The sequence below is a fragment of the Uranotaenia lowii genome, chromosome 2 (genome assembly GCF_029784155.1).
Source record: "Uranotaenia lowii strain MFRU-FL chromosome 2, ASM2978415v1, whole genome shotgun sequence".
Classification (NCBI taxonomy): Eukaryota; Metazoa; Arthropoda; class Insecta; order Diptera; family Culicidae; genus Uranotaenia; species Uranotaenia lowii.
This window is the reverse complement of record NC_073692.1, coordinates 353293960-353310280: the sequence shown is the minus strand read 5'-3', so window position 1 is coordinate 353310280 and position 16321 is coordinate 353293960. Positions and strand designations below refer to the sequence as shown.

At 37.0% G+C, this 16321-nt stretch overlaps 1 protein-coding gene across 1 annotated transcript in view; it reads right to left on the bottom strand.

Annotated features, from left to right (window-relative positions):
* Positions 1 to 10256: 10256 nt before the first annotated feature.
* Positions 10257 to 16321, bottom strand: part of LOC129749708 (Na(+)/H(+) exchange regulatory cofactor NHE-RF2-like) — an 86317-nt gene continuing 80252 nt past the window's right edge. The window contains exon 3 of the mRNA XM_055744764.1: positions 10257 to 12686. Coding sequence (XP_055600739.1) covers positions 11609 to 12508 — 900 coding nt within the window. The 5' untranslated portion in view covers positions 12509 to 12686 and the 3' untranslated portion in view covers positions 10257 to 11608. The remainder of the gene's footprint in view (positions 12687 to 16321) is intronic.

Genomic DNA, 16321 nt, shown 5'->3' with positions numbered 1-16321 from the left:
GTAGCTGGCCAAGGAACTCAATAGTTCAAGAATTGTTTGGAAATGTTAGAAGCTTCAAGCAATAGAATCAAGTTCTGAATCCTTCTGAAAGATCCAAAAAGCAGAGATTTATAAGGCTCTGAATCTCGAATTTTCATTTTAGATTTTTTTAAATCAAAACTTAGAACAAAAATTTGCTTCGTTACATGTTCTGGAAAACAATTAAATTTAAATACTGATAACTTATACGAATTAAAAAAAACATTATGTATCTGTCGTCAAACAAATGTAAATACATCTAAAAAATCTATCAAATGATAAACAGTATTAGGTACCTTCAACAGCGCAAGGAAAAAGAGTTACAATTCACATTATATACAGATGACACCGGTTGATTGTAAACAATTTAAAATTCAATAATCCAAGTGATGGCAGGCAGCTTCACCTGAGATGAGGCAAAAAAAATAAACTTGAAGCGTTAAATGGGATTCATTGAAGCTTTTAATTCCGACGACGGCGACGACATCGCGGATAAAACAATCGTCGAAAATGTCATGAGACAAACCGTGCCGGGGTGGATGGCTACAATGAATGAGTCACCTTTTGCCTTAACGTCTACTAACAGTCAAGTCTACTGGCGCTTTATTGCGTATGAAAAATATTGATAACTCATTAAAGTGTTTATTTTCCGTAGTTTCTTATAGGAGATGTTTCGAAGAACCCAATCAATAGAATAAGACGTCATTTCTTACAATAGTTTTTACGCTCACAGACCAGGGAACTATTTTTATAAATAATAAATGTTAGACATAAAATTGTCTATAAACATCATCTCGTGAGTTGTGATCAGTTGTTTTTTTAAGCTTTATGACTATTACATTGTAGAGCGTTTAAAATCATTTTCTTGAGATCGAACAAACGAATGAAAATTGTGAGAGATGTGATATCAGTTTGTTATCAATTATTTATAACCAAAGATGAGTAGCGGCTGGGTGTGGTTTTTGCTGCAAATTGATTTGAGTCGAGTGTTCCATTCACTTATTGTTGCACTGAATGCAGCGAAGATGAACTGCACCGACGAGAAAGGATGTCAAATATTTATAAGTTTCATTCTGTATAAGCCATTTGCATAAAAAAAATAAATAAAAAAAAGTTATTTATGTAATTGGCATAATGTCATACAGTTATCCTTGCGAGAAATGTCACCGTAAAATGAGGTAGATCAGAACAGCTTTGGGTAATTTTCGTTTTGTCAAATTCAGCTCTTTAAGTCCACGATTTGTTTTTTGTCTACTTAAACTAACAAGGCCCAATTAAGGAGGAGGAGGAGGAGGAGGAGGAGGAGAGGGGGGGGGGGCAGTAGGGGCAATGGCCCGGGCGCCCCGGCTCAGGGGGTCCTCCCGAGGAAATTTTTTTTATCGAAACTTGTCAAAAGGATATTCTGTACAGAACAGGTGAAATAAAGAAAAACATCTCATTTTCATTACATACAAACGTCATGCACAATGATAATATTTATTATTACGTTAACTTCAAAAGTAATGTTACTGCACTAAAATAGCAGCTTATTTCACCAAAACTGGCTCACAGTACTAAGAGAGAATAGAGAAGCTTTATTTGTATTTGTATTTGTAATTGAATTAGAAATTTCATCTAACAGTATTGTCCACATGAATAGAAAACAAGAAATAGAATCTAACTAAACTTTACATAGTGAAACTTGCTAAGAATATCAGGATTGTTCCAGGGAAGAAATCGGAGGGCGAATTTGACGAATCTCGATTGGACTGCTTCGATGCGCTTAATCCAGTATGCTGAGTAAGGACTCCATACAACCGATGCAGTTTCCAAGTTGGATCGTACTAGAGAATAGTACAGAGATCATAGGCAGTAGGGATCTTTGAATTTTTTGGAAATCCTGGTGATGAACCCGAGATTCCTATTGGCTTTAGCTATGATGCTGGCGTAATGCTCATGGAAAGTCATTTTCTCGTCGAGGATGACTCCAAGGTCCTTGAAAGATGAAACCCTCTCCAACGGAGTATTCGTAATTTTATAAGTCCATGCAATAGGATTAGATTTACAAGTAAAGGAGATGACGGCGCACTTCGGGATGCTGATGGTCAGATGGTTGTTTGAACACGATTTGGCGAACAAATCGATGTATTCTTGTAGTCTTAGGCAGTCAGCTCCATTTTTTACCAGCTGAAATAAATGTGAAATACTTACACAATACTTCAGACAATATGCTATTTCAGAAATACTTCTTTTCAAAAAATAGGTTGAGAAACAAGAGAGATGTATTGGTTTTAGTTAGGAGTGTCAAATTAACACTCCAGGGACTGGAACGGGTTAAAATTTTAAGCGATGGATAAGGGTTAAGAAAATATAGAGAACCCTGGCTTTGCTGACCCTACAAAGGACAAGAAATTAAGGATAACTACAAACGGCATTCTTGGACATCAGTACGGGATGTGGCTAAAAAACTAGATACCTCATCGACTAACGTTTTGCGTGCCAAAGAGAGAATTGGACTTCAGACCCATCGGAGGCAGAAGCAGCCAAAAAGGAGTACCAAACAGGTTGAATCCATGGAACCGAGGGCTCAGAAACTCTACGATAAACCAATGTTCGGAAAATCGCTCAAGAAAAGCAATCAGGATTCATTTCAAGCTGGAAAACTTATACCTGAATATTTGTCGAACATCATCACTAACTCGATACAAGAAAATATACTATGCCCCATCGAGGGCTACCGTTGCTATTTGTCACGTGGCTTTTCAAAGGTGATCGACATACTTGATGATACATTTTGAACGTCGCTCCCACAAACATTCACGAACGTCTATCCACGCATCATTGTGTTTAACGTTTGGTATTGATAGACGATCATGAACGTATCAGAAAATTCCAGTACCGCTCAAAACTGATACATATCAGTTGTGATCCTAGAATGTAGAAAATCATCGAGGAAGGCAATCATCATCGAGACGTTCATAGCTGATAGTCTGCGTCCTTCTTTACCACATCATGTTTTGCAAGAGTATTTCAAATACAGGAGCGTCGTTGTCATGCATGATTGTTTTTATGGTTTGAATGGAAAAGAAAAAAATGACTGCTTCGATTCTTTAGCTCAGAATGCAGTAAAGCATGGCTCAGTGAAAATGATTGATTTTCGGAACATTGCGATAAACCTCTGACCAAGAAATCGGGTTGAAATATCATCTAATATATAAAGATGAGTTGGACTATAAATATATGCTTGTTTGTTTGTTTGTTTGTTTGTTTGTTTGTATGCACCTTATACATATCCACACCGCTTAACCGATCAGCCTGAAATTTGGTACAGAGGCGTAGTTGGACCAGGGTAAGGTTTTAGTAATAGTTTTGAGCCCCTCCCACCTAAGGAAAGGGACCCTCCCATACAACTTTCGGTTTTATTCACACGAACCAAAAGTCATGGCACCCATTTGTCAACCGATTTATTTTTCTTTGGCGGGGTTTTTTTTCACCATCACCATGGGCCATGCATTAGAAACGAGCATCCAGAGTTCACGTGTACTGAAAGCAAATCAAAGCTTGCTAAGCATTAAAAATATGAAAGGGCAAATTTTGGCGGGTGATTCCATTCCTTCTTCTGTTTAAAGCACGTGGTACTGGTACGAGGTATTTGGATGTAATAATGAACCTACATACATTTTGGATTGAAAAATACAACTAGCCTGTTAGGAATTTATTGACTAGAATTTTTGTGGTTTTCAAAATGCTCCCCGATCAGGAGAGCATATCAAAATAATAACTCAAGCGTATCTCACCAAGATATTTACATCTGATTCAGTTACAATTAAGTACTACAAATTTTCGATTTTAAGTTTCACCAATCTGAATTATATCTTATTCTGATTGACAGACTTGAATGGGGTTGAGCTCATTTTCAACGATCAAGATTTTTTTCGGATAGTCCTAAAATTAAATGATTATATCTTATTTTGATATACGTACAACTTTTTCTGAAACACGGACATCGAAGTCAACGGCCCAAACCGTGCATTAATGAGTTTCGCTCAACAGATCCACAAAATTGAATCCAAGTTTTGGGAAACCAAAAATGGGGCATGGTTTTAGCAAATTATGTGGTTCATTGACATTCCACTAGAAAATTTTCCCTAAGCACTCATATCTTGATAAGTTATAATTGTGATAGGTTTTGTTCTGCCCAATATCAAACTATGCTATCTGAACGAGATATAATCTTGTAAGGAGCATATCTAAAATTGATATAATTGAGCTATGATCGCATAGATTTTTTTATATAATTTGAGATATTTTAACATCCTACGAGTACTGAATAATAACTCATTTAGATAGGAAAAATATTAGTATCAAAATATCTCATCTTTATATAATTTAGTTTTTCCCTCCTGATCGGGTCCCTACCCGATCAGAAGGGAAAAACAAAATCAGATCATAATGAGATATTTTGATACTGATTTTTTTCTATCTGAATGGGTTATAATTCAGTACTCGTAGGATGTTAAAATATCTCAAATTATATTAAAAAATCTATACGATCATAGCTAAATTATATCAGTTTTTGATATGCTCCTATCAAGATTATATCTCGTTCAGATAGCTTAGTTTGATATTGGGCAGAACAAATCCTATCAAAATTATAACTTATCAAGATATGAATGCTTCGACAAATTTTTCTAGTGGAATGTCAGTAACCCACATGCCATGCTCCATTTTTGGTTTTCCAAAAATTCGATTCAATTTAATGAATCTGTTGAGCAATACTTATTAAAATACAGTTTGAGCCGTTGACTTCGATGTCCGTGTTTCAGAAAATGTTGCACGTATATCAAAATAAGATATAATCATTTTATTTTAGGACAATCCAAAACAAATCTTTATCATCGAAAATGAGCTCAACCCCAACCAAGTCTGTCAATCAGAATAAGATAGAATTCAGATTGGAGAACCTTTAAGTCAAAATGTTTGAGTACTTAATTATAACTGAATCAGATGTAAATATCTTGGTGAGATACGTTTGAGTTATTATTTTGATATGCTCTCCTGATCGGGTACTGTCGCTGGGGTAATATACAATGAACAGTGAATTAACTTCTTCAGCTGAATTACTAATTGGACTGAGGTTGAAAAACTAATGAACAAATTTTCATAAATTCCAGCTTTTTAAGAACCAACTATTGTTATATTTTTGGAAAAAAATGGTAAGATTCAGAGTTATAAGTTGAAGGCTTCAATTTCAACGCTTTGATAGCCGTCATAGAACGGGGGATTATAAAATTGATAAGATTATTAAATCTGAGATTTTAAGGTTCATACCATTCTATTTAATTGATCAATTAATAACTTTGTCCTTTTTGGTCATCAATGTGTTTTATTCTACCATCCATATTTGAAAACTTATTATTGTAGAACTGTTTAGTACTGCAAAGACTCTTCAAAATAATTAATGGGATAATTGTGTCCAAGAATAGAAACACTGAAATATAATTCAAATAAAACCTTTTTCACAGCATTATAATGGTAACTTCGGTTTAGAGATGATGATTTCGATTTCGATGATGATGAAATTGATTTCAATAACATCAAAAAACTATAAATCGAAATTTCTTCATTTAAGAACAAGTACTCATAAAACAGAGTGAAATTCAAAGGCGAATAAAGCAAACATACAATCGAAAATATGAAAAATCTTCAACAATGAAGATTTTCATGTTTCCAAACAAGATTTGGAAGTCTTTTTAGAAATTTCTTAGTAAATGAAACACTAATATACCGTTGTACAGGGAGATCATTTATCTTGAAAAGACCTTCAAAAGAGATTTTTATTAGACGGAGGATGGGAAAGATAAAAAATATTTTATCATTTCATCTTAAAAATATATGGCCAAATCTATTCAAGTCTGCTAAAAATGGCGCGTAAAGAAATGTTTTTCGTGTTAGGAGGCAATCAAAAGAAATTGCTATGAATGTTTATCAATTAAAATTTTATACCAATTAGTTTTTCTATAATATGAAAACAATAAACACAGTGAATAATCTCAATTAAAACTTTAAAAAGACTAACAAAACTTACATGGCTAAATATGGGCCAAATTTCTTATAATGATGAATCTAAAGCTTATTGATTGTACAAGGTCCGGCAATTGAAGTGCTACATTGAAATAAACATATAAATTCATCAAAACAACCAGTTTTTTATTTCAAATTCATTAAATTTCTCTTGAAATCAAATTACTTTTTTTTAAATTCACTGGTAAATTTCGACTCGCTGCAGACGTTCGAGGAACGCATCGTATGAGGCCCGCAGGTGTTCTTGTGGTATTTTATCCCAGGCTGCCACGAGATGTCTATTCATGTATTATGTATTTTGGTTGATCTTCACTCCTTCAGGGACAAAAACCAGCGGAGTCCGACCATCAAGGGTGATTCCGGCCTAAACCATCACCGATGCTGGTTTCTGTGGCCGGGTGGCCGTCAGCAAGTCGGCATGGCTTCGTGATCTGTCTGGCAACCAAACTCTGTCGTTCTGCTTATTCACGAACTGCTGTACGGTGAAGAGTTTCTTGTCGGTAAACACGAAATTCTTCAACCTTCCTTCCGCGGCCCTCTTCAGCAGCGCTTTCGCTATTTTAACCCGTTCTTGTTTCTGCTTCACCGTAAGGTCTTTGGATCTTGTAGGGTTTAGTCTGAAGTTTATCTTTCAGGATCTGACGAAGACTTCGATCTGATATGTTGAGATCCTCTGCCAATTTAGTGGCACTATTACGAGGATTTCTCTTAAGGCGATTCTTGACGATCTTCGCCATGGCAGGAGTCACCACAGTAGGTCGGCGTCCCCCACCATACCGTTTTTGGCCCTTCCGGTCTCCAGGTATCTTTTAACTGTACGGTATACAAAACTTCTGCACACACTTATTTCGGCCAGCTCACGAACTATGTCCTTCTGCCGTTTGCCAGCTAGGAACATACAACATACAATACAGAACGTAGTTGTTCTCATAATCCAATCTTTAAAAAACAAAAAAAAAAGTAGTGGTCCTGATAAAATACCTAGCAGCCTGCTAAAATCTAATTGTTTGGAATTTTCAAGAATACTTTCTGAATGTTTCAATAATATTTTGGAAACGGGAATTTATTCAGAAATTTTAAAAATCGCAAAAGTTTTTCCCGTCTTTAAATCTGGTGATGCCACATTTATCAACAATTACCGTCCAATTTCAACGCTTAGCGTATTAAGTAAAGTGTTTGAAAAACTTCTAATAAGCAGACTAAACCAATTCATTAATGAAAACAATATTTTATACAACCTGCAATACGGCTTCAAAGCCGGTTGCAGTACACTAATAGCTATGTGTGAACATATTGATTCTGTCATAGAAAATATAGACACAAAAAAAATCGTTGGAGGATTGTTTCTTGATTTAAAAAAAGCCTTTGATACTTTAAATCACGAAATTCTCCTCAAAAAACTTGATCGGTATGGTATAAGAGGTATTGCTAACACCATCATTAAAAGCTACCTTACAGGTCGGAAACAATTCATTTCTATCGACCAAACAGAAAGCTCTTTGGAACCTCTTGATGTGGGTGTACCGCAAGGCAGTAATATTGGGCCATTGTTATTCTTATTATACATCAACGATTTAAGCAATCTACCTTTACACGGCATTCCCAGACTGTTTGCGGATGAAACTGCTTTATTCTATCCTGAAATTTGCCCAAAGATTATTGTCAAACAAATGGAAAAAGACTTAGAAATTCTTCACAAATACTTCAAATAGTAACCTTCTAACTCTAAAATTATCGAAAACCAAGTACATGATTTTTCGCTCGTCCAGAAGAGTTATCACAAGCAGTAATCACCTTTTTTTCGCAAATTCTATAATTGAAAAAGTTGACAACTTTAAATACTTGGGGTTGACACTGGATGAAACACTTTCCTGGAGTATTCATATAAACAACATAATCAATAAAACATCGTCCTTGAGTGGCATTCTTTGGAGAGTCAGGAATTTTGTACCGCGTCATGTTCTTATGAAATTTTACTTTGCATTCATTCATTCCCAGTTTAATTACCTTATCGCAGTGTGGGGGAGGGCATCTTTGTCCCTTCTTGCCCGGTTGCAAACGTTACAGAATCGTTGTATGAAAACTATCTTTAAACTACCTTTCTTCTATCCAACTTCACTTCTTTATTCAAGTACATCTCATAATGTTTTGCCTTTATCTAAACTATGCAGCTTGCAAACATTAATGTACGTGTACGATAACTTAAACTCCACAGATAATAACCGTAATTTATTGTTTAGCTCAGGTACTCGCTCTCGAATTACTCGTCAGTGAAATCATTTGCTTCAAAGTCGCTGTTCAACATCTTTCGGTCAACGTAGAATCTCCTACATTGGACCATTATCTTACAACAGTCTTCCAGAAGTCTTTAAAAACACTAACAACCGTAGCTCTTTCAAAACCCAACTCATTCGTCACCTCAAAGGATTACTCTAGTCAATAACCAAATCACCTTGCCAGTTTATTTTTGTGTATTAGTCAATAATTTTATTTTTAATCTGTTAAATTTAATTTAGTAGTGAAACTTTTTTCTAAATTTTTCTTTTGTAAAGCGTTAGTTTAATAGATTCTAGTTTATTTTTTGTTGTTTTTGTTAAATAAAATGGATCTCTTAAAAGGAAATCTTTTTCCACTGAGATTCATGTCTAAAATTAGTTTATAGTATCATCATATAGTATTGAACTCAGAAAGCAGTTTTCTGATCGGAGCGCCGATGTGGTCTAGTGGATAGGCTGGCGCGAGTCTGGTATTGGTACGCCAGGCGTACTGGGTTCGATTCCCGGTATCGGCAAGAAAAACTTTTGGGTTCGAATCCCATTAGCGGGCCGACAGGTAAGATGTGTTTCATTATATAACTGACTATATAATTGGAATGTTCAATCAGTTGCCAGCTGGCCAGGTATATACACGGATGCCGGAATACCTGTAAGTAAACTAGCCCACCTGATTGATTCGTTCTTCCAAAATATACCTACATCAACACACGCAATACATTCACAACATAACAGTTCATACAAAGCCATGGGGTCCGGGTATGGTGGCGCGCTGCATTGGAGATTTGTCGAACCTAATAATCTAAGGAATGTATGTGAACCCATACTTTGGCAGAAACTGCGGTGAATCCGTGCACCCATGGTGGATTACCAACATACCAACATACTCAGAAAGCAGTTTTCTGATCGGTTTTGGATTGCAGATCCTAATAATTGTGAAATTGCTGCGATACCAGAAGAATTTTCAGGTTTGGCAAAAGCAAGTCTCGAACTTCGGACTAATACGCAAGCACGCCTTCAATTTGACAACAAACCAAATCTGACTTCTTTTTGGATGTCAAAAGTTGCAAAGGCTTTCCAAATTGCACATGAAGAAGCGGTTAAAAAATTACTGCCCTATTAAACAACATATTTGTGCGAACAAGGCTTTTACACTCTAATTAACATAAAAAAACGAAGAACAGAAATCGATTTAACCCCGAAGACTGTATTCAAATCGCCCTTACATCAAAAAGTCCCAATTTTGAAGCAATTATTTCGAACATGAAACAACATCATTTCTCCAAAACGTAGATGATTGTATTAATTTTATTTTCTTTTTTGAATGAAATTTTTGTTTGTACAACCATTATTGTTATTTTTATTACTGCTATTAATAAAATGATAATTTTTTGTATTATTTGTTACAGTATCCAAAATTGTTAACCCTCAATTGATTTTAATTTGTTATATGTCTTCTTTTACTAATATCATCGTTATGTTTTACAATTTTTTTTCATCAATAAACTTAATAAATGATGTTTGAATTAATTTTTTTGTTATTGTTTTCTTTTCAAAATTATCATGGGGGGTTATGAAGGGCATAATATGAAGATGCTGAAAAAAAAAATCGATTTCGTTTTTTTACTCTTCGTCATGGGGTAATATCAGCTTAAATAAAAATGTTTTGGGGTAATGATTCAAAAAGTTCCCCGACCCCTGATCTAAGCAATCGCGCGAAACAGCTGCCAGCCTATCCGTTATGTAATCTCGAAACAGAGCTTTTTGAATCCAGGACTCAATCAAACCAACACGATATAAAAATTGTAAATTCGGGAGGACGACGACAATCGCTGAAAGTACTACCTGAACCGAAAGGATGATTTTCGAAGAACTTTAACACACATTGAAGAAACGGCCGGCTCACTATAAATAAATCTTTATTAGTTTTACTTCTCTAAAAGATACATCTTTTCCATATGCATTTCTTCTGGCTGTTCTGTTCACTTCCCAGCTTGCTGGCTTCGTTTTGACAAAATAAACAGTGTCTTCAATTCTTTCATTTGTTTGTTTAATTTCGCTTTTTTTCGACTGCTTCAAATTTCACCTCCCCGAAAAAACGAATCACATCATCACGGACGCCCACCCACCCATCAATCTTCAATCGATCACTTTCATAAAGACGTACTACGACTTACTACTGTGGCTGGCCACGTAAGCACACCCCCTCATATCGTTTTGAAAATTTTTGGCACATCGCTTCTGTATATCGCGGGGTCGTTCCTTTATACACTGTCAGATTTTTTTCATCACCTTTTTAAAACCAATTTACTTAAGCTTTACAACTTTCAAACTGCTCAAATTATTCTTATCCTTTTCCTTATGGTCACATCAATTGATTACTTATCACCAGCTGAAGAGGGTTGCCCCCTCTTTGCAATCATAAATCACTCGATCAGTTTAGGGAGGGGAGTGAACTGTTTTCAGAAAGAGGAGAAGGAGAAGAGCAGTCGGTGGTTGTTGATTCAATAGCTGATTACAACTGTACAAACAATAATTGTAACTCTTCGAAAGACTCAATAAAATGGAAATAACAGCTCATTCCGGAAGGTTTGACCTGCACTAATTAATTAACTGTGTTTGTTTTGATCGGATCCTTTTTTCTTCCCGGACACTAAATAGCTTCCAGAAATTGCGCTTCAAATGTTGCTGCTGCTTCACTTATTGATTTTTCTTGTGGTCTCGGTTTCTCGCGTTATCAGTGAATCAGTTTGCCAATTTCGGAGCGTTGTTAGCGAGAAATTAGATACGGTGATAACAAACGAGGGTGTTCGATTTTATCAAGCACCTCAGCACTTCCATACTAATTTACAGAAAGAGCGTTTTGTTTTCTTTCGTGTCGCAGGTATCTTAGATGGAATTCGCCTTTTAAGACTGAGGGGTGTTGTTTTTCTTCCTAAAATGTTAGTAGCTATGGCCTACTACTGTGGCTCACTAAGAGGGATGTTCTGTACAACGTTGAAGAGTTTGGTTATGGTCACCTACTGCGATCAGGAGTCGATGACCTCATGGGGGTAAAATACTGATATGAATTATATGTCGTTTTGCTGTTTTTACTTTTTTTTTCTTTCGTAACTAGTAAACTGCGTTTAAGTAACTAACCGATCGAAACCGAAGTTGATGATTTCCTATTACAGCACATTCTCACTAGCATTCGCACACGCTTACACACACAAACCGAGGTATTCTCGTCTTTTCAGCCCCGTGCCTACTTATCACATCTTCTGGATAATTTCGTACTTTTTGCGCAGATCACAAACATCATTCTTTGGATCGTACTTCTTGCGAGCGGCCAGCTGAGCCCGGAGTTCTGCCGCAGTCATGTTTAGGTTCAGCTTGGGTCCTTCCGTTTTGGTGGCCGTCGCCGTTCCATTTCCGTTGCTACTTCCGTTCATGGCCTTCCCATTGGCCTCAGCCTGCTTAGCACCCGCCACGGTCATGCCCTTGGTGCCTTCGATGATTTGATCCACCGGTTTTTTCGAGTCGCCATTTGCCATCGATTTGTTGTTGTTGTTAGCACTTGTCGTGTCCCCATTGCTATTTGCGCTGCTGTTTTTCTTGTTGTTGGTGTCCTCGTGGCTTCCATTGCTGCTACCGTTGACGTCATGCTTCGATTTGCCGTTCTCATTCAAGCTGTCCTTTCCGTTGGTCATTTTTTCCGACACCGGGCTATGTGCCGACTTCTTTTCGCTGCCATTCTCCGCCACATGTTTGCTGTTATCATTGACATCGACTCCGTTCTTGCCGGCAGCCGCCTTAACTCCGGCAGCCTTCAAATCGCTCGCGTCGGCCTTCGGATCAATCACCAGCAGCTTGGTCTCATTCGGGACCATCTTGATCAGCTCCACCACCTTCTTGTGCGTCTCGTTGGCAATACTCGTTCCATTGACCTCCAAAATCCTATCACCTTGCCTAAGTCCAGCAGATTCGGCTGGTGATCCATCATCGACCTTGCCAATGTACTGACCCGGACGACCCTTCTCCGCATGAAGGTTGAACCCGTACCCATCGAAATCGTCACGTTTGACTATGTGACACAGCCGGGCCTCGTACTTGATCCCATTGGCCTTACTGGTGTTGTTGTTATTATTATTATTGCTACTTGCACTGGACATCCTCGACTCTTTCCAATCCACTCACTCAATCAACCAAGATATCACCAAATCCACTAACGTTCAAACCGTCGTCGTCTTATCAGCAGCTGCGACTACTCGATACTGGCTCCGATGCGCGGGAGTCTCCGTTAAGTTCTGCTGGTTTGGTCTGGTCACTACGCGCGAGAGCTCTGGAGATCTAAAATCGGAAATCGGAGAGAGAGAAAAAAAGAGCGTGAACGAACAATAATGTACAACAACAATATCAAATCAACATCACAGTGAGAGAACATGTTGCTGATGACGTTGTTTTATCTTACTCGAATCGAATAGGAAACAGTTGAAAAAAATAAATAAATCAACAATAAATTTTAAGATCCGCGTGCGCAGATGGATGGATGGATGAATGATTCTGTGAATGAACGTATAGTTTTTTTTTATTATGTATCAACTAACTATTCGTCGTCCAAAGCAAAGCTGCGTGTTCGGAATCCTGTTGGTTGGGATTGTTTAGACCGGAGCGTGCGGAAAACATCTTAGTCATCAACGCATCACTCATCAGAGCGGCAGCAGCAGCAAGGTCGAGGGAATACCTTAGGCTTAATCGATGCTATCTACTAGTAACTGGATGAGATCGTTGTTGGGAGAACACCTTCTTTTGAGTCATCCAGTAGATCTCAGCTGGGTTCGAGATTTCCTCACTCACAAGATGAGGTGTTTTGTCCGAAGTGTGGTGATAAGTAAAACTTCAATCTTGATGTTCTGAATGTTGATCAAGTATTACACGGAATTTCCATGTTAGAGAATCTAACCGAGTAGCCAAACCATAAAACAGGCTCTGAGAAGCTTACTCAGTTCTTTCAAGGGGCTCAGGAAACCTTGAGTATAAAATTCAGGATTAATCAGGCTTGAACAACCTTAATGAAACCCACGTGCCATTAAAGAGACAAAACAGAACGAGCATCAATTGACAATCGTGAGAAATTGTCAATCGTGATCACCGTGACACGACACTTAGAACAAAAACTCGACCATTTTCTGGCTAATTTTTTTTGTCAAATTTTGCAGGTTCGCAATACCGGCGGTAGGTGGCGAACCTACAATTTTTCCGATACAAATGCCCTATAGAAAAACTGGAACTTTTTAGCCCGATTTTATCGTAGGAATTGCCTTTTTTTAAGTTATGTGGCACTTTCTAACTGGGATAGCATTTCTTCAAATCAATCGATGCGCACTCTGGAATCGATATTGCGTACTGTTGGAAAAATTATCCAACAAACGAAATCGAGTGTGCAGTCAGTATGGTCAGTATGTAGCGGAATCCTGCGCTACGTATTTTGAGGAACCGTGTTCGTAGAGTCCGAAAAGGTTTTCTGGAGCATAAAGATGGCACCAGAAAAGAAAGTCTTCGCGACTTAGAAGCTGAGTACAATGCCGTAGATAAATAGCTTGTGCTTCAGGATTTACATCAACAGAATTGAAGAACAGGTAAAAAGTTATCCAAAAATTTTCTGGAATTTATAAAAAATCGTAAAAAATCGAATGGGGTTCCCAAACAGGTTCAGTTGGATGGAAATTTTCTCAAAGTCTCCCAGAGAATCTGCTAACTTGTTTGCTATTTTTATCGAATGAGCTATGGGAACTTGTTCTCCTTCTATAGACTATTAATATTTGAATGGTTTGTCTGGTTATATATTCATGTCAATGAAGAATTTTTCGGAAAACGAGGTCTGAATGAAATTACGTTCCATCGACGCATCCAAAAGAGCAGGTCCAGACGATATTCCGTCTTCGCTGTTCAAGAACTGTGTAATTTTTCTTGCCTTGCCTATCAGCTTGCTTTTCAATCGCTCGTTGAATGAAGGTACGTTTCCGTCTCTTCGTCACACCTTTACACAAATCAGGAAACCTTTAATTGTCCAGAACTTCTGAGGTATATCTTTATTGAGTTGTATTCCGAAATTAATGGAATGTTTGATGGAGGAGACAATTCATCAAAGTTATGTTTTATTACCTGATCAGCATGGTTTGTGAAAAAAACTTTAAACTTGTGTGATGTGTTATGCTTCAACGTTGATAAATAAATTAGAGCAACGACAACAGGTTGATGCAGTCTTCATCGATTACACAAAAGTGTTCGATAGAGTTACACATGAACTGTTAGTAAGGAAATGGAAAAATAAGGGTCTTCCTAGTTGGCTCACAAAATGGATAAGATCGTACTTTGTAAATAGAACAGCTTACGTCAAAATAGGCAAAGTTGTGTCCGAAGCTTTTCAGTTATCCTCAGGTGTACCACAAGGAAGTCATCTCGGCCCCTTATTGTTTGTTCTCTTTATAAATGACTTATGCTCTCTAATACACTCATCGAAACTGCTATACGCTGAAGGCCTGAAAATTTTCAGAACGATAACACGTCCGTTAGACTGTTATGTACTGTACTGTACTGTACTGTATATTGTCTGAATATCATATTTGAGTAAAGTTACAAGGTTTCCAAAACTATTTGGGTGCGTCAGAAAAAAAGTTACAAGCCTAAAAACTTTCTATAATGTCACTCTAGGATGGTTTGGGGAAAAATGCACTTTATTAAGCTTTATGAAAAAAAAAGATTTCCGCGAAAATTACATAACCAGGCAAAATCAGGCTTTAAAAAAAAAACTGTAAAAAATTGAGGTTTATCAGGTTATCAGAATTGGCCTGAAACATCAGGCGAATCCTGAAAAATCAGGCACGTTGGCAACCCTGGTTCCAATTATTAAGATTAAAATTTTGATCCTGATTCTAATGCAGACAGAACTAGAATTAAAACCGGGATCAGTATCCGGGTCACGATAAGGCTCTAGATCAGGCCCAGCATCATAGGCAGGACCAGAATAATGAATCGAATCAGGATAGGGATCAGATCGAAGCGGGATCAGGATCAGAATTAAGATTATAATCGAGAATCAGGGCTAATTTTTAGATCAGGATCTAGGTAAGGCAAATCGAAATTCGCTGCAGCATTTTTGCAGCATATTTTTTACTTTTCGACAAAAAACTGAGCAGTTTTTGAAAAGAGTTATAATCGTTCAAGATAAAAATTTATGCCGGAACCAAACGAAATCGAAATCAACAAAACTATTGTTTTATGTATAAGGCATGCTTAGTTTGATGAAATTTGCAAACCTGTTCAATGAAAAATTTTCTTAAAGACTTAAAAAAAAGTTTTTATTGATCATTTTCAAGTTCAAGAAACAAAATTTGTTACCCACTCACTGGTCGGTGATTTAATCAGACCAATTTTTTATTTCATTTTTTTTTTGGTTTCCAGCCTTGGTCCAGGATGAGATTGTAGATCGTATTCAAAAATCAGTATCAGAATTGAGATCAGGATCCATGATCGTAATGAGTAAATATAAGGATCTTGATCATTGATTGGATTCAGGAATGGGATCAGAATCCAGAATTGAGATCATGTGTCATGATCCAGGATCAAATTGTCCGGTTCCACCCGGACTCACACCAATTTGGTCAGATAAAGTAGCCGAATTATCCCTGGTCGGGTACATGGGGGGAAAATTCTGGCAAGCATTGGAAAGTTATCATGATGATAGAAATCTGTAACTTTTTCTAGATGCTTCCTGAAAAAAATGGAAGCTTTAAACTGTTGAACTTGGTATTGATTTTTTAAGCAGATTTTCTTTGAATATATTCTGGGTGGAAGTTAACGGTAGCTGTAAAATTAAAAATAATAAATTTCGCGATATCTTTCATTACGTCGAATGAAACAAAATGTGAACAAGCAGTTTTATTACGAAAAAATACAAAAACTGACATAAACTAGTCGCAACT